Source organism: Chroicocephalus ridibundus, chromosome 18, assembly GCF_963924245.1.
Source record: "Chroicocephalus ridibundus chromosome 18, bChrRid1.1, whole genome shotgun sequence".
In the NCBI taxonomy this organism is placed as follows: Eukaryota; Metazoa; Chordata; class Aves; order Charadriiformes; family Laridae; genus Chroicocephalus; species Chroicocephalus ridibundus.
In genome coordinates this window covers 4609121-4632921 of record NC_086301.1, presented here as the reverse complement: position 1 = coordinate 4632921, position 23801 = coordinate 4609121, and the positions used below count along the sequence as shown (strand labels likewise).

The 23801-nt window shown below is 40.6% G+C and overlaps 2 protein-coding genes across 4 annotated transcripts in view; one reads left to right on the top strand and one right to left on the bottom strand.

The window, feature by feature from the left end:
* The window catches only part of LOC134524959 (uncharacterized protein CXorf65 homolog), a 59330-nt gene that overhangs the window by 16470 nt on the left and 19059 nt on the right, over positions 1 to 23801 (top strand). The gene's annotated exons all lie outside the window — the stretch shown is intronic.
* On the bottom strand, positions 2763 to 23194 carry ATP12A (ATPase H+/K+ transporting non-gastric alpha2 subunit). The gene is made up of 23 exons (XM_063355300.1): positions 22964 to 23194; positions 20838 to 20984; positions 19294 to 19353; positions 18227 to 18430; positions 17526 to 17639; positions 17234 to 17368; positions 16564 to 16681; positions 15849 to 16117; positions 14799 to 14997; positions 14209 to 14318; positions 13340 to 13474; positions 12875 to 13067; positions 12218 to 12393; positions 11045 to 11181; positions 10179 to 10329; positions 8038 to 8206; positions 7240 to 7394; positions 6508 to 6631; positions 6039 to 6184; positions 5261 to 5394; positions 4228 to 4329; positions 3490 to 3581; positions 2763 to 3296 (listed from the first exon to the last, which is right to left on the bottom strand). Exons 1-23 carry the CDS (start codon positions 22970 to 22972, stop codon positions 3268 to 3270), a joined length of 3108 nt encoding a protein of 1035 aa, XP_063211370.1. The 5' UTR covers positions 22973 to 23194; the 3' UTR covers positions 2763 to 3267.

Here is a 23801-nt window from a genome sequence, read left to right as displayed (position 1 = left end):
TGCATCAGATACCGTAACCTCATGCCTTAGTTTAGATGTCAGCAGAGGGTGGTTGTACTGTACCCGGGAGGTCCTACCTGCTGTTGCCCACACGTGCTGTTATGCAATGACCTATTGTGTCCTATGCAGTAATTCCCAGACTAACTAGTTCTAACAAACATTATGCATGCCAGTGAGTGAATGCGGGATTCATTCTTTCCACGCCTATGGCCTGTTTGTCCATTTCACCTTAATGTTTTTGAGATCTTTTGTAATACTGGAAAGTCTCTTAGATTTAGAAGCGGTGGTTCTGTCTTTAGACGTTGAAACGATGTTATTCTTCTGATTTCTTAACTTGTCTTTTCACCTGCTTTACAAACGTCTGATTTGGACTTTCTGCTCAGGCATTGGTACTGTAAAACAGATTGCAAAGTACATCTTGTCCTCTCAAAGAAAATGTTGGTGTGGTGGAGTCACAGGCAGACGAACTATAGAGCTGTTAGGTTGTGTACTACTCTTAGCCTCTGAAGAGGGCTTTGAACTAAAGCAACATTTGAAATGCAAAGGAGCGTTTGTTGTCAACACCTGTTAAAAGCAAACATGACCGTGCAGGGTGCAGGTACGAGAGCAGACTATTTCAGAATCATTTGCTGGTTTTGAGATTTTTGCTCCAGACTACGGGCTGTTACTGATCTTGAAGGTGTTTCCCCCCCACCCCCTAAAATTATTATACGTGTGGGAAATGTAATGCTGCAATTCCTCCCCACTCACTTTTGCACAGAGGGATTGCACTTGCTAGTTTTCCAGATATTACTATGACAGAATTATTTTGCTCTTCTCTCAGGAGCATGTGTTGATGCTAAAATTCATGCATCACATCCATCTTCTAAGATTTCTTATCGAAACTTCTTTTTATTTCCTCTGCTGTTGAGTTTTTTCCAGATTGCATTACTTTGTTTTCTCCTGATTTCTTTGTTTGACTCTTCTTCAAGCCAAGGACACCCATGTGTCAAAGTTCTGATACTGGGAAGGATGCATTTGTCAGACAAAGACTGAATGGTTTGTGATATGGCAAAGGACGAATGTTCCTAGAAAAATAATGAAGAAGCAGGAGTAGATTCCAGTGTTACAGTTGTAACACTGTCACTCAACCTTGAAATCCTGGAAGGTTCCTCTTCTGTGGCTCTTGTCTTCTGTGGTTTTGTCAGTTTCTATTGCTTTGTTGTGAGATTTTGGGATTCCGTGTATACGTTTTTATGAGTGTGTTTTTGTTTGGCATTAGCAGCAAAATGATACATTGACTGAGAATGTAGTCAGAGGTGCTGAGGTACTACAAGTAAAAAGGGAGGCCAGAAACAGCTGCAGGCCAGCTGTCAGTGTTTAGAGAGAGTACTCTCCTGGTCTTCCGAAGTGACATGTTTATGAACTGATAACTATCAGGAGTTCAAGCACAAGAGAAGTTTCTTTTTGTAAAAGAAATTCGTTGTAGATTGGGTCTTCAACCAGCAGGAGAAAACAGAATGTTCGCTCTGTAGATGATTTTGCAGCAACTGCATTTTTCAGTGCTTTTAGGGTCTTGTATGTTCTAGGAGTGGACAACCTGTCCAGTTATCTTTCCCACGGATGTTTTCAAGAAAATGTATTTTCTTTTTGAAGTAAAACAAACGTAGCTATATTCTTTCTTGGTACTGTGCAGTAACTGCCCCCACATTGTGCAAAAACTTGCCCTCCCTTTTTCTTTCCTCTTCTGTCTATATTTGAACATGCCGTTTTGGCTAAGTACTGCAAATCTGTAGGTGGTGGAAAGCGGGTTATGTTGCTGGCCCATAGAGCCTCTCCTCATATTTTTCATGTCTTTTAAGCAGACAAAATAAATCAGTCCTGACTACTGACAAATGACAAGGTGTTGAAATGAGTCAGCTTGGCACCTCACATACTTGTTGTTGGCATGTTACAGGGTTACATTACCAAGTGATAAGCAGCACATATATCTGGAATTTGGACTCACCCATTGTTTACATGCTTATTTTTTGTCGCTCTTCCTTCTTCCTTTGTAATTTCTCTTCTTCATGTCTATATGTGAAAAACACTGATATGCAGTATAATTGATACTCAGTGTAATACCCAGCCAGGTATTAAGGAGAGGAGTTTTGAGGAGGGAGGCTCACAAAATGCAGAGTAGCTTCTAGCACATAAGGGTGTGGACTTTTGGGAACAGGCAGGCTGTAGGCTGGAAAACACTCTTCTTTTTTCCCTCCCTCAGTTCTTCCCTTTGTTTCTTTCTCATTGGTAATCCCTCTTGCTGTTTACTGCAATAGGAGTTCTCTTTCTGCCCCTGTTTCTTCTCTAAAGCTCATCTAGACTTGTATTTAAATGTGAAATATCAATATACATTATTTGTCATTTGCAAAGCAAAGCCTTTGTCTAAACAAGATGTGGTACCTACTGGTTCTTACTAAAATGACCATATTAAAGACCTGGTTTCAAATAGAACTTTATCTGTCTAGTGCGTACCAAGGTCTGTTTTGCCATAGAGATTGTGGCCTTTCGAAAGCGAGTATTGAATTTGGTATCTCAAAAGTGTTCAAATCAACTGGTTGTGCCTTGGTTTTCAGGATGCGTTTGTGAGAACTGAACAGGTATTTGAAGTATCTTAGTCTGTTAATGGGGGGCCAAAAAAAGCAGGTGTGCCCTTCTTTCTGCTTTGACCTGGCAGATGTTAGGTCCTTTCCTGTTCCACTCAGTTTCTCTTAGCCTTTATAACAAAACCAGATGGAGAACTGTTTTCTGGAAAAAGTTTTATTATCAAATTATTCCTATACAGCATTTTTACCCTTGGTAAGGTAATACAGATCTATGTATGCACTGGCTTGGAATTCAGTTCCACCAAAAAAAGAAAATCGGCAAACAACAACTTTAGTGCAAATTAATGCCTTAGATCGTATGGGTCTTCTGCCTTTTTTTTTTTTTTTTTTTTTTCCCTTTATGCATGTTTTCCTCTCAGAGTGCTCTCCAAGCTCATCTTTGAATGAGGGAACATTGTGCTTGTTACAAAAATAGGTAACATTTTAATTTCTAGACAAGTGTCAGTTTTACAGTACGGTGGGAGGTAATTTATCAACCTCTCAAGTCCTTATGTCTTCATGAAATTAATGAAATTTCTTCACCCCTTCATGGGGCAAACCCATACTTGGTATTGCACAGACAGGACATTAAAGCAGCAGAGGCTGTGTCAGGTGGGGAAGAAGCTCTCCACAAGGAGGAGGAAGACCACTGATAAGGACTGTTTCAATAATACATATTCTTGTCCCACCAGCCTGCAGTAGGAGAAGGGAGGGGGGAAAAAAATAGGTTAATTTTTCCTCAGAAAGGAAAAGCGATCATTGGGAAGAAATGGTCTGTTTTTAAGCAGTCCACCTGTCAGTGGCTGCTAAGGTAGGTGTATGAGTAAAAGGGTAGGAATTTTTGTATTTTTTGTATTAAAATACTAAACTAGAAAAATCTACTTACTTCCTGGGTATCTCCTGATGAACAGCTTGCGGACTTCATCGTAGACCCATATCAAGATGGCAAATGGTACAGCCACAAACCAATACTGAAACCTGGGAGCGGGAGAAGAGATTCTCATTCAGAAGCATCTAACCACCCAGATGAATATCTGGGGTCTCTGTCTATGCTATTTGATGTCACTAAAAGAGAATCTGGCCTTTTTGGCTTTTTTTTTTTCCCCTAATTTAAGAACTCGAGTGGTTTGAAATAAGATGATGTGATTGTAAGCCTCCCAGTACTAAGTAGTTACTGAATTAATTTATTCCAGGTACTATTCAGAAGGAAATGTTGCCTGGTGGTATTGCAATCTCTGAAGGTGGCAGAAAAATGGAACATTTCTGACAGTGATATATTTAAAATAAAAGTTGCTTGCATAAAATTAAGTAAAATGCTATCTAATCTCACCAAAATATTGTGGAACCTGGAAAAAAGACTAAAATTTTTATTCTACACAAATAGGTTTCTGGGTAGTAAATCTAGTAGAAAGAGTAGTGGGATTTTTGTGGAAACTATGAAAATAATGCCCTTTTTGGTCAAGAAATTCTCCACCCTGTTCTTCATAATGAATATTCTTAAATGTTTATCCTTGAATTGTGCTGCATGGGCATCCTGCTTCCATTCGTCTGTTTCCGGCAGAATGTAAGTCCATGGTGGTTTATACGTAGGGTGAAAAGGAAATATGCTAGCATCAAAACTCACCTCAGTGGTGTAAAGTTCAGGGCTGTAACATGTCCAAGACCATAGGTAAGAATCAGAGCAATTCCTATCTGGGAAAATATACCCACCCAGATGACTTTGTTTCTACGAGAGAACCAAAGAAGAAGGGTTAGGTGCTGCCATCCATGAATAAAAACCTGATGCTATAGCATAACACAAAGGCTGTGCCACTTTCAGAGTTGTGGTTGTGCTCTGGTAGCTAGCTTCAGTGATCTGTATCAGGTGATGAGCACCCCAGACACAGAAGCATGCGACAAGTGGTAGACTGTGGCACTGTCTTACATCTCATACACCTGTGTCTTTAGTGGTATCATTCCTGACCTACCTAGATGAAAGCAAACTTTAGGTAGACATGCAGTGTGTGTTAGTCATGTCTTGTAGTTGCACTGGGAATGTGCACATTGTGACTCAAATGTAAATGTAAGACGGAAATATACATAGGTGTAGGCTCTGTACCTGCAGATAAAGAAAGGAAAACAATTTGCTTTCCTATCAGAAATACTCTGACTAAATGCCAGCTTTTATGTGTGGCCTCGGATGCAATAGGTATTTTAACTCCCTGGCTTCCATGGGATTGAGGGGTGCAGAGTGTTCTGCGGAGGGCAGCCAGCACTATCTTGGGGAGCTTGACCAGCTGGTATCTCCTCAGACGCTAAAGTTATCTCAGAGAAGTATAAATGTGCTATCTATCGATAACTACGTAAAGAACTTAAGAAAATAATCTGCAGAGGAAACTCCCTTTTTTTGGAGTAAACATTTTAATGAATGGTGAGTTAGTTTTAAGCTGAGGCATTTTCAGAGTAAGCAGTACGGCGTCTTTCTGTGAAGAAAACCCCTATCATGAAGTAAGAAAGGAGGTGGCAAGAGGTGTAATAAAATGTTTGGAAGCTAGATTTAGTCTCTGTTCAATGACTGAATGTGCGTGGTTAAATCACTGAGCTAGCCTTTTTCTAAAATTAGCAGTAGGCTAACATATCCCCTCCCATGTATCAGGTAATGAATCTGCAAAACTTACCTGAAAAGACCCTGCTGGAAAATGGAATTTCTCCGCGTTTTCCTGATGATCAAATCAGCAACTTGCTGAATTGTAATGCTGACAAAAAAGGCAGTGTAGCCAGTCCACTGTAGGTACGTTCTCTGGTATTTAGTCTGCAAACCAAAGGACAAATCAGATAGTGTTGTATCAGACGCTCATATCTTGTGCAAGTAACTGCAAACCTTGATAGTAAGATTTCAGTTACTAAGGTGTAAATGCTGAGTTATTCCAGATTTAGATACATAATGATCAGATTTTGGTCAGTTGTTCTAGTCCTCTAGTTGCTGTGGATGAGTCTTTAGGCTGAAGCACGAGCTTGGTGTAAGAAAGTATTTATATCGATTTATTAATGGCTTTTGCGTCTTGTGATCTCTGCAGAATGAGTGAGGGGGAGTGAAGAGTGAAAGGGGGAGGGAGAGTCTGCAAAGTACTTTACAGTAGTGCAATGCAGAAGCAGGGCTGAGAGATTGTGATGGGTCTAAACATAAAGTCCAGAGAAGGTGCATCTCCAGAGGCTTTGAATCAGAAGGTGGCAAATCGTAGAAGAATGAATGACAGAATGGAGTCTGAATGAAAGAGCTAGGAGGCAGGAAGCTCTGAAGAGTCTATCCTGAGGGACCGTTAGATGAAAATTAATTATTTTTGCATTTAAATCTCTCTCTCTCTTTCCCTAATCCTTTATTTTGGAGCACAGTATAGGATTCTTAAGAAACTGTTGGGTGAGAGACAGTACAAGGATGTTTCAGTGCGTCTTTACCCATTCCTGTCCGTATGAATCCTCAAAGTCATTAATGGCATTGTTTTCCCAGTCGACTCGCACACCGAGCAGCGTGGAAGGGAGGAAACCTTGTTCAGCGTACACGGTAAAATAGGTTACAAAGGCTCCCACTGACTGCATGATACCTGCAAAATCAGAGGTAGAAATGAGGAAGAAGCAAAATTTAGGAGCACTGGGGAATGTGCTGGCTGTCAGTGTTCAGCTGTCTCCTATGGCATGAAACCTGGCAATAGTTCCAGAGCTTTTAGAGCTCTAAGGTTCTTGACACCTGTAAATAAAAACCTGCTGTTCTGTTGGGTAACGAGCAACTGAAGGGAGTCAGGACATTTGCCTGGGAAGGCAGAGGAAGGAGTTGAGTTTCAGCCTCCCCTTTTCTAAGAAATTAATCAAATTGACTCTGTCCTGATTTGCTGATACAAGATAGTGTTTCAGAGAACAGGCAACCTACCGATCTGCAGATAGGAGTATACAGCGAGCTGCTCATTCACCAGCCTGTCTTTCTTTTTGTTACGAGGTCTCCTGTTCATAATGTCGCTTTCAGCTTTTTCGTAGGCTAGTGCAACAGAGGGGATCTGCAACAGAAACAAACCGTCAGAGTCTTGGTGGCTACATTTTTCTGCTTCTCAGATGCTTATTAGAAAAGTTTCAGTTCTCAAGTGGTTCTGTTGACATACCCTGCCTTTTCGGCATACACAGAGCAAATGAAAGAACAATCTGTGTAGCATTCTCTTGACATGTATAAAGGATTTGGGGGAAGCCTGAAACTGTCTCACAGGTCCGATGATCGTATGACAGTACAAAGGGCTAGAGGATACTGAAAACATTAAAGGATCTTCCCCTTGGACTAGGCTCTGATGAAATGTCTAGTATTCATCCCCTGTAGTAACTGCCGCAGTCTGTATGATCTCTTGGTTGAAACACACTGTTATTTTGCACACTGCTGAGTTTTGCTTGTCAGCATAACTTGTCAGAAGTCTTTTCTTTCTGCAGGTTATTTTTTCTACTCTTCTTTCTCTATACCTGGCTGCTTTTAATCTAGCCCTCTACTCTTTCACTAGCTTGTTATTCAGCTGCAGGGTAAGGCAACTAAATCTTTCAGTGTTCTGCATGTCCCTTTGCACCCAGCCCCTCATTTGTCATGATATTTCAGCAGAAAATAACTTAAAAGACTGCAGCTTACAATGTCTGTGCCTAGGTCAATGAATAGGATGGTGATAGTTCCAATGGGCATTGGAATGCTGGCAATAATGTAGATGAGAAAGGGGCAGAGCTCAGCAATATTCTTAGTCAGGGTGTAGGCAATTGTTTTCTTTAGGTTGTCAAAGATCAGGCGGCCTGGAGGAAAAGAAAAAATTTCTGTAAGAACTAGTTGTCAAGAGTGTTTTCCAGAAAAAAGTTCAATTTTTAACTAAATGAAGTGAAAACATTTACTGCTTAGGTCTACTTTCCTCGTATGTTTCCTCATGCATTTGGGGTTTATTTTCTTTAAATACTAACCTACCTTCCCCAGAGCCTCTGAAAATTCAAGTGAAAATAAAAAATGGTGAAAGACTGAGGGAAAAGTCCTTTTCCACAATATGCTGTAGTTTTAACAGAAACCACAAGCTCTTTATGGTGAAAGAAGAGTGGAATGTGTGTTACTGTCATAGGTGGAGCACAGTGAAGGTGACACGTGAGCAAGTAATAGAGTGAAAATGTAGAGAAGACAAGAAGGGAAGTGCTTTTGTCTGGAGCTTGAACAAGCAGCGATAGCAGACCGATGCTATATCTGAGAGGGGGATGATTTCCTTATTGTCTGTTTGTCACGTGTCCATAAATGGAATTAATTCCGTTTTTCCAAATATCAAAATCGCATTTACAAATCCAGAAAGAAAAAAGGGAGGGTGAGTGCAGAAGGGAAGGATCAGATGGACCTGCCAGTGCCGTGTGGCTGTCAGAAGCTTTCAGCTAAGAAAGTGGATAGCAGCATTGTTTTTACCTTCCTCCACTCCTGTGACAATAGAAGCAAAGTTATCATCCAGCAGTACCATATCAGCTGCGTTTTTAGCTGCGTCAGAGCCAGCAATACCCATAGCAATTCCAATATCTGCTTTTTTAAGAGCAGGGGAGTCATTGACTCCATCTCCAGTCACGGCAACAACTGCTCCCTGGAACACACAAAAGGATCCAGATGTGGTTTTTTTGAGGAGATGGTACTGTCTTTCCCTAAGGACTGTCTGCTCTCGGCACACTCCCTGTCTTTAAATCTCTGGAAGAAAGATGCTGATAGGAAGTTCTGAATCCTCTTTGTACCCACATAAAACGTAGCCAGCGATCAGAAAGACTCTAGGTAGGATTAATACAGCAGTCTCAGACTTTTGTGTAGTAGTTGTCTATATCCGAGTTTGTCGTCAAGACTCCCTTCATAGTAGAGAGAAATGTGAAATTCAGGGATATGATTTACTACATGTAAATTAGGTGCATTTAAAATGCAATTAATCTGATTATTTATTTCTGTGGAATATAAAGGGGCTTAAAATTTTAGACATCTGCCTGCAATGTATATGGACTATCCCTGTCTGAGCAGACCCAGGCTCATCTCTGGCATCTGTGGGTGATTCAGTTGACACAACATGTTCTATCTTTGTCCTTTTTTTCTGAAGTGCTTATAGCATCAGTCAGTTTTTATCTTAATTGTAAATTGTATAACTGTTCAGTTAAGACCATTCTCATCCTATCCCAACGACTTCTGGTCATTGCCAGTCTATGCTAGAATTGTGTTAGTAATTGAAAGGGTGGAAAACTCTGATTATTCAACTCAGCATCTTTCATCCAATGAAATCATCTACTGGGGCTAAAATTCTGGTTGATGCAAAAGTTCATGGTTTTGATAGCAATACAGAGTGTTCCAAGTGGGGAAAAAGCCTGACAAACTGATTAATACAAATACTGAATGTCCTGTCCCTGTGGGGATTTAGCACAATGTCACTACCTATAAATAATGCCACGTACAGAAGGGCTTATAAGCTCTGAGTACTAAACATAGCATGTAGACTGGCTGGCTTGAGTTGAGGAGGGGAGGGTGTTCCTTTTCATCCTTTGAAGAGACAAATCTATCAGGAGCGTGGGTGTCTAAGCAGTGCAGAACACATTTACCCCCTGTCTGCTAAAAGCCATTCAAAAAGAAGAAAGAAATTGAAAGGGTTTTTTTTTTTTTTTTTTTTTTAAATTTATTACTCTCCTGAAAGCAGTTCAGGCTTAAACCCAAAGAGCTGATAATGCTGATTAGAAAGCTTAGCTGTGGCATAATTACAAAAATAAAATAATGTCTTCTCTGCAAAGTTCGGGCATGGCAGTAGTGTGGCTTTCAATTTGCAATATCTACTTGGAAGATGTTGTATCTGAGCGGAGAATCTTTTGATGACAATTTGCATCTTTTTCAGAGCTCTATATGTGTCATTTCTTTCCCTTCTGCCTCTGTGCTGGCTGCACTCCATGTTCCTTTACATGATGTTATTGCCAGTGGATGGGACAAACTCTCTTTAAATCCTGCTTTCTGTGGGTTGTTTTACAGTCTTTGAAAGTAACATAGGTAAGGCTTGGTCCTACATAAATCATGCTACGACATTTTGCAGGATTCATACCTTGTTTTGCTTCTAAACATTCCTGTGGGCGGGAAGTACGTAGGTCTAAGTGGCCACAAGAGATGAGAGGATGTGATAACATGTTGTTTTTATCTGGAGTTAAAGAATTCCTGAGGGACAGCTCCTTCCCAGACAGTGTACAGTCTCTGCCCAGGAGGCTTTATGTGCAGCACAGCAGCAGCTTCTCAGAATTACATGCAAAAGACAGACCCTTGGTACAGCTCCAAGCCAGTGAAACTTAGGAAAAGCTCATTTTGTCACTAGGAGTTCAGAGTCTGCAACAGGAATTTGAGTGGCTTGGATTCTGTCCAGACAGTGTTTGTGGCACTCTAGTAGATAATGTTCTTGCACAGTGAAAAGAGTATAAACAGAGCTTAACGAGCACTGGAAATTGGCTGCCACCCTCTCACCTCGGGGACAATTTCTGCGGAAAGCTACTGCCTTGTGAATGCCCGATAGCCATATCTATGGATAACCTTTTACACCTCTTACTCACCTGCCTTTGGCAGCCTTCAACTATAATCAGTTTCTGTTGGGGTGATGTCCGAGCAAAGACTATCTCCGAGTGGTTACACAAGATTTCATCCAGCTGCTGCAAGCTCATATCCTTCAGCTCCATCCCATTAACTACTGCTGCTGTAGCTTCTCTGTAAGAGCCATGGGAAAGCTGGGTAAATTTTCAAATCAAAAGGCTTAGATAAAAATAGTGCACTCAGAATGTATGAGGCTTGATAGTAAGGAAAGCAGCAAATTGAGTTAATTTCAGAAGCATTAGTTGTTAATCAGCAGGTGTTGAATGAAAGCCACTGTAGAAATCCAGAGTGAATTACAGTTACCTAGATACAGAGGGGAGTAATTGAAGCTTCCTCCTGAGCAGACATAACAGCAGAAAATGCATTTTAAAGAGGGTTCTGAGTGGGAGGGTGGGACAGTGGAGGAGGAAGACATCTTTTCTGTAAGAGCTTTTATCTTTCTCTTATGATGTTATTTTTTTCCCTTTTAATGGGTGAAGGAGGAATTTGGACTGATGGTCCTTAAGTTGTGTGATTCTGAATTTTGCTTTTCATACATGTGTGTTTTGTCAAATGGCCAGTGACAGCAAAGTCCCAGATGATCTACAAAGTACAATTTACTTGTGTTTTTTCAAGGGCCAGTGGGGATGAGAGCCACTGACCTAGACACATAGTCATTGAGGTAGAGATGGCATGTTGGACAGACTTAATGGCTGGGTATGTATCAAGAAACAGAAAAGCAAAAAGCAGCTGTGATGCAAAAATAGGCTATAAAAGTATTGTGGAGGGAGAAGGCATGGCTTTCAGCAAATGAACCCATAGGTATCCCCTATACTTCGTATTTTCTTACCGTCTATTGACTTGCTCAACAGGAATGTTGAGGCGCTTAGCAATATCTTCCACAGTCTCGCTGGTGGCTGAGATGATGCCTACGCTCTTGGCAATGGCCTTGGCAGTAATTGGATGATCGCCAGTGACCATGATAACCTGAGGAAGGGACAAGCACTCAGCGTGAGTGACAAATGTATATGCAATGGCTGGAGTGAGATAAGGTGAAATATCTATTGTTGTAGACCAGGAAGCAGTTTAGAATCTGGACTTGGAACGCTGTGCTATGTACATAACAATGACAGGTTATGACTATTACTTAATTAGCTCTGTATTGACATGTGGTATTAGCACTATTTTATCAGGGCTGTAAAGGAAGAACTTGTCACAGGCAGCAAGGTTAGAATAATGCAGAATAAAGAAGCCTTTATATAAGAATTTATATTGGGTATACTCAAAGGTGGGAGTTCGTTAGAATATTGCATCTTAAAATGGGTCCTTGTGACTAAAGCGTCCTCACAGATAAGACACAATTTTTCTTGTTTTTCTTGAAGAAAAGTTGCCAGTTGCCAGGTCTGTCTTCAGAGTACAGAAAATTTAATCAGGATTGGGACTTGGGATTCATCTCATCTGAGATCAGTAATACCAAATATTCATTTTCCTTTCTTTAGCTAGATTGCCTCTTTGCCTAGAGCTGAAGGTTTACATGTGGGTCCCCTGGGAGTGAAATTAGGAGAATTACTGCTTCAGATTCAATTTGAACAGTTTTGAGATTAGCGATTCCTGTGCATAAAAGTTCATAGCAAGCGTACCCTGTGTCCTAATGCTTTCTCAAGAATTGTTTCTCTTAAGTTATGCTGTTTACAAGCAAGTAATTCTAGCTGGCCTGGTTTCTATATTCTAGAAATGGATCTGATGACACGGTATCTGAGCTTTTCCACATTTGGATTTCCAGTCTGGGGGTTCTGTGCCTTTTCTATAGTCTGATTCCCATGTAAATTAAACTGTTTTGCCTTTCAGAGCCTTCAAGTAGTTTCTTTAAGTTACAATTGTAGAATGATTTCAACGTACGTTTAGATTTTTGGTAGTTGTTGTTAGAAAGATACATAGCGACAATATGGTGGAAGATCTTAAAAGTTGTGTTATTATTAGTCTTTCTGTGGAATCACTGTATTTTTCGTTGTAAAATTCCTACCTTGATCCCAGCACTGCGGCATTTTGAGACAGCATCTGGCACTGTGGAACGAGGTGGGTCGATCATAGATAAGAGCCCAACAAAGCACAGGTTGGAGGTTGGGAAGTTCATGGAATCTGTGTCAAATGGGTAGGTGTCTGGAAACTCATTTTCAGGCAGGTACAAATGACAGAAACCTGAAAAGAAACTTAGGTTGAAGTCATGTACAGGAAATAGTGGGAGAAAGAGGAGAGCTTGCTATATAGTGCCAGACTTTGCTCTTGTCCATAGAACTCCAGTGTGTTCAAGCATTATCTTTTCGTGGAGGATTTTTAAGCTGCCATTGTAACTTTCACATCAAAGCTCATATCGAGTCAGTGTTTTACATAGCAAAGCTAGTGAAACTGCCATCAAGGGGGAGTGTTTCCCTTTGTGGATTACTTCTGGATTTTTTTGGCTGTGCAGTGTGACAGATCGACATCAGCATCGAGCAGTAAGGGCATCCCTGCCACAGAGATCGTCCAGCATGTCAGTGTGGTTTTAACACTCTGCTTAGGATGCTTTCCGTTTTTCCCTCTACTGCAAAGAGGAATGAAGCCCAGACACACTGGATTGTACCTAGATTTAAAGTCCCATTTTACACCAGAGTTCTCTGGTAGGCCCTTTAGTTGAACTCACCCAGCACTCTCTCTCCCATGCCCCCCAGCTCCATGTATGCTGTTTGGAAAGCTTCTGCCTTTTCACTGTCCAGTGGTTCTTCTTTGCCGTTGATCATGATGGTGCTACATCTCTCTAAAATCCTCTCTGGGGCACCTTTCATCACCAGCAGAAAGCGTTTGTCGTTGGGATCGTCAGTCTCGTGAATTGAAAGCTGCATGCCACAAACGCAAAATGATTTGAAAGAGCATACATGATCCTGATTTGTTTCTAGTTTTGGTCACTTTGCATGGAAGTTATGTTTCTTGTTTTCCATGAGGACATCATACATTCCATCAAATGGACTACATTTATTATAGCTTAGCTTTCCTCTGTCACTGAATTACCCCATTAAGACTTCCAGGTCACAAGTAGTTACATTAGAGCCGGTGATAGAAACAGGTTTTTTTGAAACAGTCTGCCATAATTTCCACAAATGAAACACACCTGGAATTTGTTGGTAGAGTTGAAAGGAATTTCAGCCACTTTCTTGTTCTGCGCTCTAATATTCATGACATCACCCAAGATGACTTCTGCAAATTTCAGCAGAGCTGTTTCAGAGGCATCACCTACCACGACTCTCTGTATGCACAAAAGAAGAAACAGTTTATAGCTCATATACTTCTGAACTTCCATCAAGAGAGCTTGCGTGCTTCTATAACATGTTGTATGCTTGAGCAGCGGTGAATCTATGTTGCTATATTCAGGTTGTCCTGGAAAATTATTTCAGTAAAAATTTGTGACATCTGTTTTGCACTTGATGCTAGAACTAAGCTACAGCAAAGAGATGAAATTAGCACTTGTTTCTGGGAAATTGAAAGATTTGTGATCACTTCCAGGTTTGTGCGGAGGCTTTGTAATGCAATTCTAGGGTAGCAGCAGGCGTGTACGGGTGAGCTAGCTGATGCATAAAATCAAATGACTTTGAGGAAGGCATTGACGGAGTAAACAGGAGAAATCATGGGTTTGTTCTGGTGTTCTCGTCACCAGAATTTGTTATCTTCAGCACTCATGTGTAAAGACAATTAAGGCACATTTACCTTTTCTATCCTGCCATATTATGTTAACAGTGTAATAATTACTAGCGTAGAAATTCTTGCTACCTGAATTGTCTTTTTCGTTATAGGGACAGTTGCTCTTGGTTTTGTGGGGGTTTTTTCCGTCCTTTTGCAATCGTATACCAGTAATACTATTATAAATAGTAACTTACAAGATTGGCACAGTAAAATGGAGGAGATTACTAAAGCTAAACAGGACAACTCATGTATATTGCTCTTGAGAGGAAGAGAAATAAACTGATGTGAAGTAGGCAGTACCTTCATTATTGGGAGATTCTCCTGTCCTGGTCTGAATTCTGCCCGGTTGCAGAGAGTTACAATTTTTGATAATGCTGTCCATGATGGAGAACTTTGATCAAAAGGCTGGGCTGCGAGGAAGCAAAATAAATTTTGCATCCGTTAGCATATTGCATGATGGAAGTAGAAGCTTAAGTTTGAAACAACAGGATTGAATTATTTGCAGAAGAAAATTGCTGTTTTGAGAGGTTCTGTTACAGGAAAACAATTTGACACAAACCATTACATCCATCAGTTAGCAGTTCTGGCAAAATTGCTTAGATGATATTTCTCTGTTTATTTCCCTACTAAGTGTACTGTCAGCAAAAGGATCTGGATTAGAACCTCCTCCAGACGTACTTTCTGTGAGTGGAGTTCAAATATTAGTTCTTTTTTTTGCATCTGTACATGGCTAAGAAGGGACTCTCCTGTTGCACACTACACTTCTATGTGGAAGGAAGACTCGTCTGCTCTAACTGTCAAAAGACATTCCTGTTGACAGCAGTTTGACAGCCAGTAGGTATGAAACAAAAGGAGTTGCCCCTTCCCAGATCCCCCATTGCTGTATTTACTTGTTTGATCTTCGCTGGTGTCAGCGGAGTAGATCTGATTATCAAACCAGAGGTGGGCAACAGTCATCCTGTTTTGTGTGAGGGTCCCTGTCTTGTCGGAACAGATGATGGAAGTAGAACCAAGTGTTTCTACAGCTTCCAGGTTCTTCACCAAACAGTTCTTCTTCGCCATCCGCTTGGCTGTCAGAGACAGACTGACCTGGCAGAAGTAAAGAAGTTCAGCTCACTGTTAGTGAGGTACAGTTACAGAATGATGCAATGAGGTTATATACTTCTACTAGGGCTTTTATGTATGTTTTTTTTTAGGAAGAGAATATTTTTTAAAATTTATCTTTTGGATGACTGCAGTGCATTATTTTTTTTTCTTTTTAATAGCATTATTAAGGTCAGAGGCTTGGCTGTAACTAGCAAAAGTACATTTGCTGCTGAGAGGAACTTGCTTGCCTGCTGATAGAAATAAGAATGTCATATCAGTTAAGAGGCTATTTTAGATGGAAAAGCCTAAAATGTGGGGGGAGCTCCTAATCACCAACTTAATGAATCCTGAAATGATTCTCTTCATTATTGCAGCTGGTTGTTTGCTGTTGGTGTACTTTAGGGCTAACAATGCTTAGCAGATGTACTGCTTCTCAGCCAGGGATTTTAGTGATGCTTTATATGTGTAAGTAAGTGGAATTTTCATGCAACTTTTAGGGTACAATATCCTCATTTCCAAATAGGAACAGGTTGTGGAGAAATGAGTCACATTGTTCTACTGGTTAGTAATTGAGGGAGAACGGTACTTCAAGAACCTTATTTCAAACTGAGTTGTTGTGCTGAAGCTTTTAAGATTAATGGCTTAGTTATGCCAGAATTCCCAAATGAAATGTTTGTCCATTCAGTTTCATGGAATAAAACACCCCTATTTCCAACTCCACTCAGCCAAGTCACTTAATGGATAATCTGTTCTTCAGTGGTTAATGTTGCACTGCGATGAACTTCACAAGTGATGAATTGTGGTAATGACTGAAGGACTACAGTGGCAACCTGTGAATTCAAACATAGACTTACTGTTACTGTGGCTAGCAGTCCCTCTGGCACATTTGCCACAATGATGCCAATGAGAAAGATGATGGAGTCTAGAATCTTGTATCGCATAGAAACAGATATAATGAAGAAGAGAACACCAATGGAAATGGCCACTCCTGCCACGAGGTAGACGAAATGTTCTATCTCAATAGCAATGGGTGTTTTCTCATTCCCTACTCCTGAGGCAAGAGAAGCAATCCGCCCGATGATAGTGCGATCCCCAGTGTTGATTACAATGCCAGTGGCAGTGCCTGCAAAGAAATTAAAGACTGTCAGCTGCAGGAGAGACTAATTCTGTCTTCTGTACCCAGTACTGATTGATAAAGACCCTTCTCAGCCTTAATGGGACTGAGACTTCAACCCAGGATTACGTTCTTCCCCTTAGAAATCTTCTGTCTGTCGGTGAAGAGAAAGACAGACGTAAACTGTTTGCATTAATTGGAGTCTTTTGGGATTGCATTGCAGTAGGAATGTAGTGTTATCCTGAGCACTGTTCAGTCTCATAGTAGGTATTTTGTTACGTATGACACACATACCTTTTGGCTTTATTTTGGTGTGCTTGGGACAATAGTTTCTTGTGAGCAACTAAACCTTTCTGGGATTCCTTGAAGCGGAATTGTTTAAAATGAGTTAGCAGTATTATGCAGCACCTGTACAGGTGCCATTTCGGGAGGCCCTTCTCTGTCTCTGTACACACCTTCCACACAAGTGGTGGAGTAGAACGCAATGTTCCTAGTCTCCAGGGGGTTGTCGTGGGTGAAGTCACAGGAACGAGACTGTGGTTCTGATTCCCCAGTGAGTGAAGAATTGTCCACCTTTAATGAAACAGAGACATGCCCATATTAAAGTTAGTAATACGCAGTTATGTCTAGCACAGAAGGCAGGGCAGCAGCACATTTAATCCTTGGTGACAGGGACATAATCTCTCAGTGCCTTTTCTGTGAGAGACTTGCTGTTGTCACTGAGAAAATCTGTTTCTGGGGGAATTCACTACAGTCAATGTTGTGTGTTTGTGAGTGGGATTTTCAGTAGCAGCCTGAAAGAAAACAAGGTTTGAAGATCTGCCTCCAGGTCTGTGGAGTCTCTTAATACTGTATTGGTATTTCTGCTTCTGTCCTGGCAAAGAGCATTGTTAGAATGTGGTATGAACCTAATGGCGTCTTCTGTTGTTCAGGGAGTGGCAGTGTTAGATGTTAGATGAGCTGAGCATCACAGTATAGCTTCTGCACTCTATGATTTAATTAGATTTATGTCTAATTAAAGCTTCTAAGTAACTCCTACTGGGTGCACAGAAATTCTTTATATATAATAAAAGTCTCTAAACCATGTTTTTCCTCTTTCCCTGTGCTCTACAAAGTACTGTTTACCTTACAACCCTGAGTAGAGATCAGACGAATGTCCGCTGGGATCCTGTCTCCACCCTTTATTTCCACGATGTCTCCAACCACCAGTTGGTCTGCTGGCAGTTCTTTCTTTTCTGCATCTCTGATGACAAGAGCTTGCTGAAAGACAGAAGTGTGACAAAAATGAGCATTGTGCCATCCTCTAAACCTCCTACCGAGAGGTAAATTCAAGTTGGGTTTATTGCACTTTTGTCATTTTTAGGTGCACTATTAGAATTAACTTTTATCTCAAATGAAATGCTTTGGTTATTCTCACCTGTGGAATCATTTTACTGAAGCTGGCCATGATGTTTGTGCTTTTAGCTTCTTGATAGTAAGCAAAGATACCAGTGAGGATGACAACCAGTGCCAGGACAACGCCAAGGTAGAGCTAATCAATAAAAGGCATAATCCGGTTAATTTAAGACAGGTGTTCATCAGTTCCTCTGCTAGAATAAATCATAATTCTGTATTGTTTCAGGAGACTCTTGAAATGAGGTATTGGTCAGGTTAAAAGACAGTTTAAGATAAGAACTTTCAAGTTTTGCCCAGCTAATGATCAAGTAAAGCTTTTTGAGTATGAAAAGGGCTTTTAATAGCAAGTTTCACATCTCTCTAAAAGCCTTCTGTAAACCAAACCTGACACAAACCCGAACAAATTATATTCCTAGCAGAGTAACTCATAAGGGAATCGGAGTCAAAGACTCCAGACTCCTTTGCGGACTTCACTATTGCTCTTATGAGTACTCAAGGATTGTGCTTATGGGTAGGCGTTATAAAACCTTTGGATAGGCATTCTTAGACCAAAGTGGTATGTCAGGTATTTGAGCGTTTATCAGAAATGTTCAGTAGTAGAGGGAGAGTTCTGAAAGAATAAAAGGCCTCCTTGTAGTTACTGAATAACTATGAAGTAGTATTTAAATGACTTGGATTGCCAAAAGGGTCAAATACTCGCTTTGTGGTTATTCAAATACTTACATTGTCAAAGGCTGATTCAGCTCCCTGAGCAAGCTGAATGCCAAATGAAATCCAGGAGAAGATGGCTCCTATCCATAAGAGGATGGAAAACCCTCCCACCAGCTGCTTGAGGAACTTAACAATTTCAGGAGTGGCTTTGGGAGGAGTGAGTGAGTTGGGACCATCCCGAGCCAAAATCTCTGCTGCTCTTGCACTAGAGAGACCCTGCAAAAGTAAATGACATGTTTAAAAGGAAGTCACAGAAAACAGATCAGAACAAAATTTGCATGCTGTTTTTTCCTTAAACATTGGTTGTGTCACAGATCAATTGCAGTAACCTGCATCTTTGATTTCGCGGCTTTGTGATTTCAGGGTGGCTACTATTAGTTATCTGCTATGAAGAAACAGATATTTCTTTACTGGAGCATTGAATTTGGGGCTGTGTCTATTAGGAGGTTTCACTCTGTCAGTTATCTGTCAAGTATACCTGTACTAAGTGTTTGGAAAGCTAAGCAAAACCGGACATCAGTTCTTTTGCTGCTCTTTCTGCATTTCCACCAAGACATTGGTCATTTATGGGTTCCCTGGAATTCTTGTCTGTACTCTGGCCATGTTCAATGCTTTGATATTCGAATGTCAGGTTTCAAATGGACTTAGGTGTATAGTTTCTCAAATCTAGTTTTTCCTTCAAGATAAATTCATTTACAGTGCACTTTCTTGCTATAGATTGTTACAGGCACTGCCAGTGAAAAATGAGTTGTAGTGAAATTGAAGTACCGGATAAAAACTTTAGAAAAGCTGCGGTCCTGGTGCAAACTTTGAGGTCACATTTTGTGCAGGGATTTTTATTTCAAAACAGTAGGTCAGACTTGAGAAAAACTCCAGTTTAAATCCAGGTCAGTGCTGCATGTTGACTTGCTGGTTTGGGCTTTATGAGGAGTTAGCGCATCGTACTCATGCATGCATGCATCCACACATACAGCTACGTTTGAATGTTTTCCTACTGCTTCCAGGAAGCTTTGTGTAAGCCAGAGGCAAAGTAAGGCAACTGATTCGAGCAGTTTCTTAATGATGCCCTATGGACTTACTTTGTTGATGCTTGTACCGTACTTTTCCTCCAGTTCTGAAGTGCTGAGTTTGTGGTCATCCTGAATTCCAAAAGAAAGAGAAAATGATAGTGAGCAGAATATCAGACTGTTGAAAATTTTATTTCAGGATCTGGAGAATGTTCACGCTGCCTGGATCTGGGACAGTGGATCCAGTTGCCAGTATGAAATTCCACTTTCATGAATAGACAATATGTAATTTCCATACTGATAAGCAAAGTATCTTCCACTGGAAGATAGTATTTTCTTTTGACTTTTAGGGTACTTTTGTAAATAGTCCAGCAAATCTTGTCATAAGAACAGAATGGTGTTTTCATGTTAATATTGCTTGCCAAAAATACCTGTGCTTCTTTTAGATAAATAGTTCCTTTTTACATACTACAGGACTCAAGCATTCACTACCATAGCCAGTATGTTGATAGAAGAAAGGGTGTGGTGTCAGAATATGTGTGACAACAATCTGCACTTGGTTGACAAGGGTAGGGTATGTTAAATTATTCGCCACAGTCTTGTAAAAGAAGCAGCAGGTTCTAACCACAGTTAAAAAGGGTGTGGGAGAGGGAAATCTCAAATCTCTTCTCCTTTCCCTGCAGTGACACCTCTGTGGTATCATTGACCTAATTATATCTTGTGCTGAACTGAGATTTAGAAGCCAAGAATTTGAGAGATCTCACAATTGTTTTCACAGAATGATTCATCGGTACTTGGATGAGTCAATTAACTTGTCTGTGCTTTGGTTTCTCTTTAGAAACATGAGAGTGATGTTACATCCCCTGGTGGCAAAGATAAGATACATCGAGAATTATTTAGCTAGCACTAGGTAGATCTTGAAAACATGGTGGCTAAACTGATGGCTCGTTTTGGGGTTTCCTTACCTTTGAAATACTGTCTAGCCCATAAATAGCCGCCTCTTTGAGTTGCTCTCAAAGCAATTCAGAACAGAGGGCTGTATAATTACCTTCATTTTTCAGGTTGGGAAACTGAGATGTATAGAGAGGAAGCAACCTTTCCAACATCAGCCAGCAGGTCAGTAGCAAGCCAGAAGTAAAATACAGGTATCTTGAGCTTTGTGCGCTGTCCTTGAAGTACAGTGCAGTTAATTTGGGGAAGAAAAATATCTTAAAGCTGAGGCATGCCTTCAGATCTACTAGAAATCTCTGGAGCAAAATGCTGTCCTGCTACTTTTCCCTCTGTTTCCTGACTGACTGTGCAAGTGACAATTCACAGGAAATACTGATTACAGTATCTGGGGAATAACTCCTCTTTGGGCAGATAAGGTTCTGTACCATTGGTGACTTAATTAAGCCAGAATCATTCTTTCATTATAGGTATTAATCCTGCACAACTTTTTTCTGGCACACTTTAGGAGCGTGAGGAGGCAAATCCATCCCTGTGTTAGGATTTTCAGTGCAGCAGGTCTTTCAAAATGACGGTGCGATGGCATTTTCCTCCCCATCACCAGACTTCATTCAGAAAGTGGGTAGAGACTGTCCTGCCAGGTGTAATGGGAGCTTAGCAACACTCACCAGCTCCAGTTCTTTCTTAAGGTCTTCTGTCTTCTTTTTTTTCTTGTTGCCTTTCAAGTCTTTGTACTTTTCCTCTTCATCTCCCATCTCTGTCTTTTCTAGATCTTTTGTCCCATAGATCTCAACTGAGTAAACATCAGACTTTTTCTGTAAAAGAAATAAGGTTTTGGTATTGTTGTGAACATGTGCTGGGACTTGAATGAAGCCATAGAAATTACCACAAACAAGTCGAACTCTGACAAATGTACTTTTTTTTTTTTTTTTTTAGACAAATTGCCACTGTCTCTTTCTCCTGAAAACTTGGAGTGCTAGTTCCCATTTATCCTGAGATCTCTCCAGCTTGTGTTACAGCAGGTCATGGTCAGAGCTTCAGCAGATGTAAATTGCAGTGATTCCTTTAGAGATGTGCAAAAATTTGAGTATTCTGTATTCTAACACAAAGTGTAGGAAGACTGCCCCAGGATCTAAGCATTGCTAGTGAAAACCATTAAGTCATTTCTCAGCTCCAAGGAAGAGATTGGTGTAAAAGCAAAAGATTTTTAAAAGGAAAGGGGAGAGGAAAAAATATTCATTGAGAACTTGCCTGTTCCTGGAGCTTTTTTAGATACATGACTTCAAGATTTACTTTTCTTTTTTTATTGAAATTAATACTTGCATTTTTATATTTACACATTTACACTCTATCGTGTAGCAAGAAATGGAGGCCAAGCACCATACTGGTAGCCAAGGAGAAACAAGTCTGTTTCTTTTCACCTAGAGCTCAGAACTGACAGGGAGTTACAAACTCTTCACTCGTTTTTGCCAGTCTACTACCAGGTACAGGAAACTGTTAAACTAGGGAAGCTGCCAAACCTCTGGCAATGTGGGTCTTATTGATCACTTGCCGGGGTAGGGCTGTTCCCTAACTTTTAAGTTAATACTGTAGTCTGAAGGGCAAACTTCCTGTGTTGCTAATTTACCAGTTTCTGTAATCATAACGTTCCAGATCCTAATTATCTTGTAAACTACACGCTGTGCCTTGGAAGAACTATTGGTTGACCTCATTTCAGAGGCTTCCTTACAGATTAACCATCAGAGCTTCATGAGAGTCATACTGGATCTTATCTGATGGCGTGCTTTACTAGTGGGACAGCTGAGCTCGTAGGCTGCTGCTGCTGCCATCTGTCTAATGAGTACATGCATACTCTGCAGGGCATTTGTCAGTGTTTGGGCTCCTGCAGAGCTAATATTTCAGGTGAGTTGAGAGTAGATATCTTAATTATGTACAGACTAAACCAGAGAGCTCAAACAATGGAAACAACAAGAAAAAAAAGGGATTGGGACATCTTATTACTTAATCCTATTCTGAATTTAGAAGTGGCATCTTATCCTCAGATGCCCTTTAATTAGAGGAATGTTGAAGTACTGACATTGTGTCTTGAGGAAGGGAAAAGCTGTGAGCTGGTGAGTAGTTCGGGGAGTTAAAAGTCTGAAATCCTTTTCCGAAAGCACTTGAATTTGCTTGGTGATACATATCCCAGATAAAGGACATGTCTGGTACAAGGAGTTACATTTTTTCTGCCTTGCCAAAGATCCACGATCTGCTTTATCTATTGGGATTTTTCCTTCACCATCCTCCTTCTGCTCCTCCTCTCTTTAACTATCCTACCCAAAAATCTGTTCAGCTTTTCACATGCCCGTACAGTAGAGAGACCAGGAAAGAAAGAAAATAGCTATCTAGTGTGAGAACTTAACAGATGGAGGAAAATAGTAAAGAAAATTAATGAAGTCAATAAAATCTATTAATCACTTCTATGCATGATCTATGTTTAACCTTTAACCTGCAAATTTTCATAAAATCTCAGATTTTGACATTTGTAAAAGGGATAGTGTTCATGAAACTTGATTATGAAACTAGCCAGTCCTAGAATTCTTCCCTATCCGATCTGATCTCTGTTTTTTAGGATTAGAGGTGCATACCCGTCTACAGTGAAAATTTCAGTCATTACACTGGATGCCCAACAGTGTACTATTTTTTACTTAACTCATATTTATAATACAGGTATGTATATTAAACTTAAATTAATGCTTCTTCTTAAGAAGAAACACATATGTAGTAGCAGCAAGTCCATGAACAGTGTACTCACCTTTACCATCGTGATGAGTTTATTCCTTTCCTGATGGAATGAAACAGCCAAGCCAAAGTCTCTGGATAAAAAGCAAAAGCCCAACTGGAGAATGAAGTGGCTCAGAGCAGTTTTGGCTACTGGGAGTGCAAAAGCTCACAGAGGTTGTAGTTCCCTCTTGGCTGACAAGCAGTCGTTAGCTGGAATCCTGCTTGCACTTTGGCATCCTTCAGGCTGGACGAGTTCGTTGTCCAAAGCCTGTGGAGAAAGAGCACTGGTTGCTAGTGCTTTATAAATCAGCATCTTGTGCTGCCACTCCACCCCTCTCCTTCCAGGTCCAGCCCATCTTCTGTTTCACCTGTAGTAGGTGGAAAAATACCACAGTAATGGGCATGTGGGTTTCAGGTCAGATAGTTTCTAATTATTCCTTTGTAGTGTTTGCTCACAACTAGCGAACAGGTGTATTATTCATCTTGCTAGAAGCAAAGAGTTTCCTTCAGAGACTTTCCAGCACCGGACTCCCCCTCTGATTTCTAGCTGTTGTGGCAGCGTACGGTGGGATAAAGGAAGTCTGTGCACATTTTGTCTTGCCTGTTTACATGGTGTTCTGTTTGCCAGCCTAGGCTCCCTAAAAGTCAGATCCCTGCCCTGTTTAGGTACTGGTAGGTATTTAGTGGAGTGGTGCTCCTTCAAGCCTATCAACTTGGACTTCAGTTTTAATTCTTGCAGTGCATTTATTGTGTTTTTAACCTTCATTCTTAGCTGAAAAAAAGCACTTCCCAGTGCATTTTCAGCAAGAGCACTTTCCTGAACAGCTTATTTAAATTGTTTGTCTTGCACCAATTACCAGCTTCCATAC

Coding starts and splice junctions, on each gene's coding strand:
- ATP12A (XM_063355300.1), bottom strand. Junction 17,640..18,226: donor CTGAATCAGCCTTTGACAAT/GTAAGTATTTGA, acceptor TTTATTGATTAG/CTCTACCTTGGCGTTGTCCT. Junction 17,369..17,525: donor TCAGTAAAATGATTCCACAG/GTGAGAATAACC, acceptor TCTGTCTTTCAG/CAAGCTCTTGTCATCAGAGA.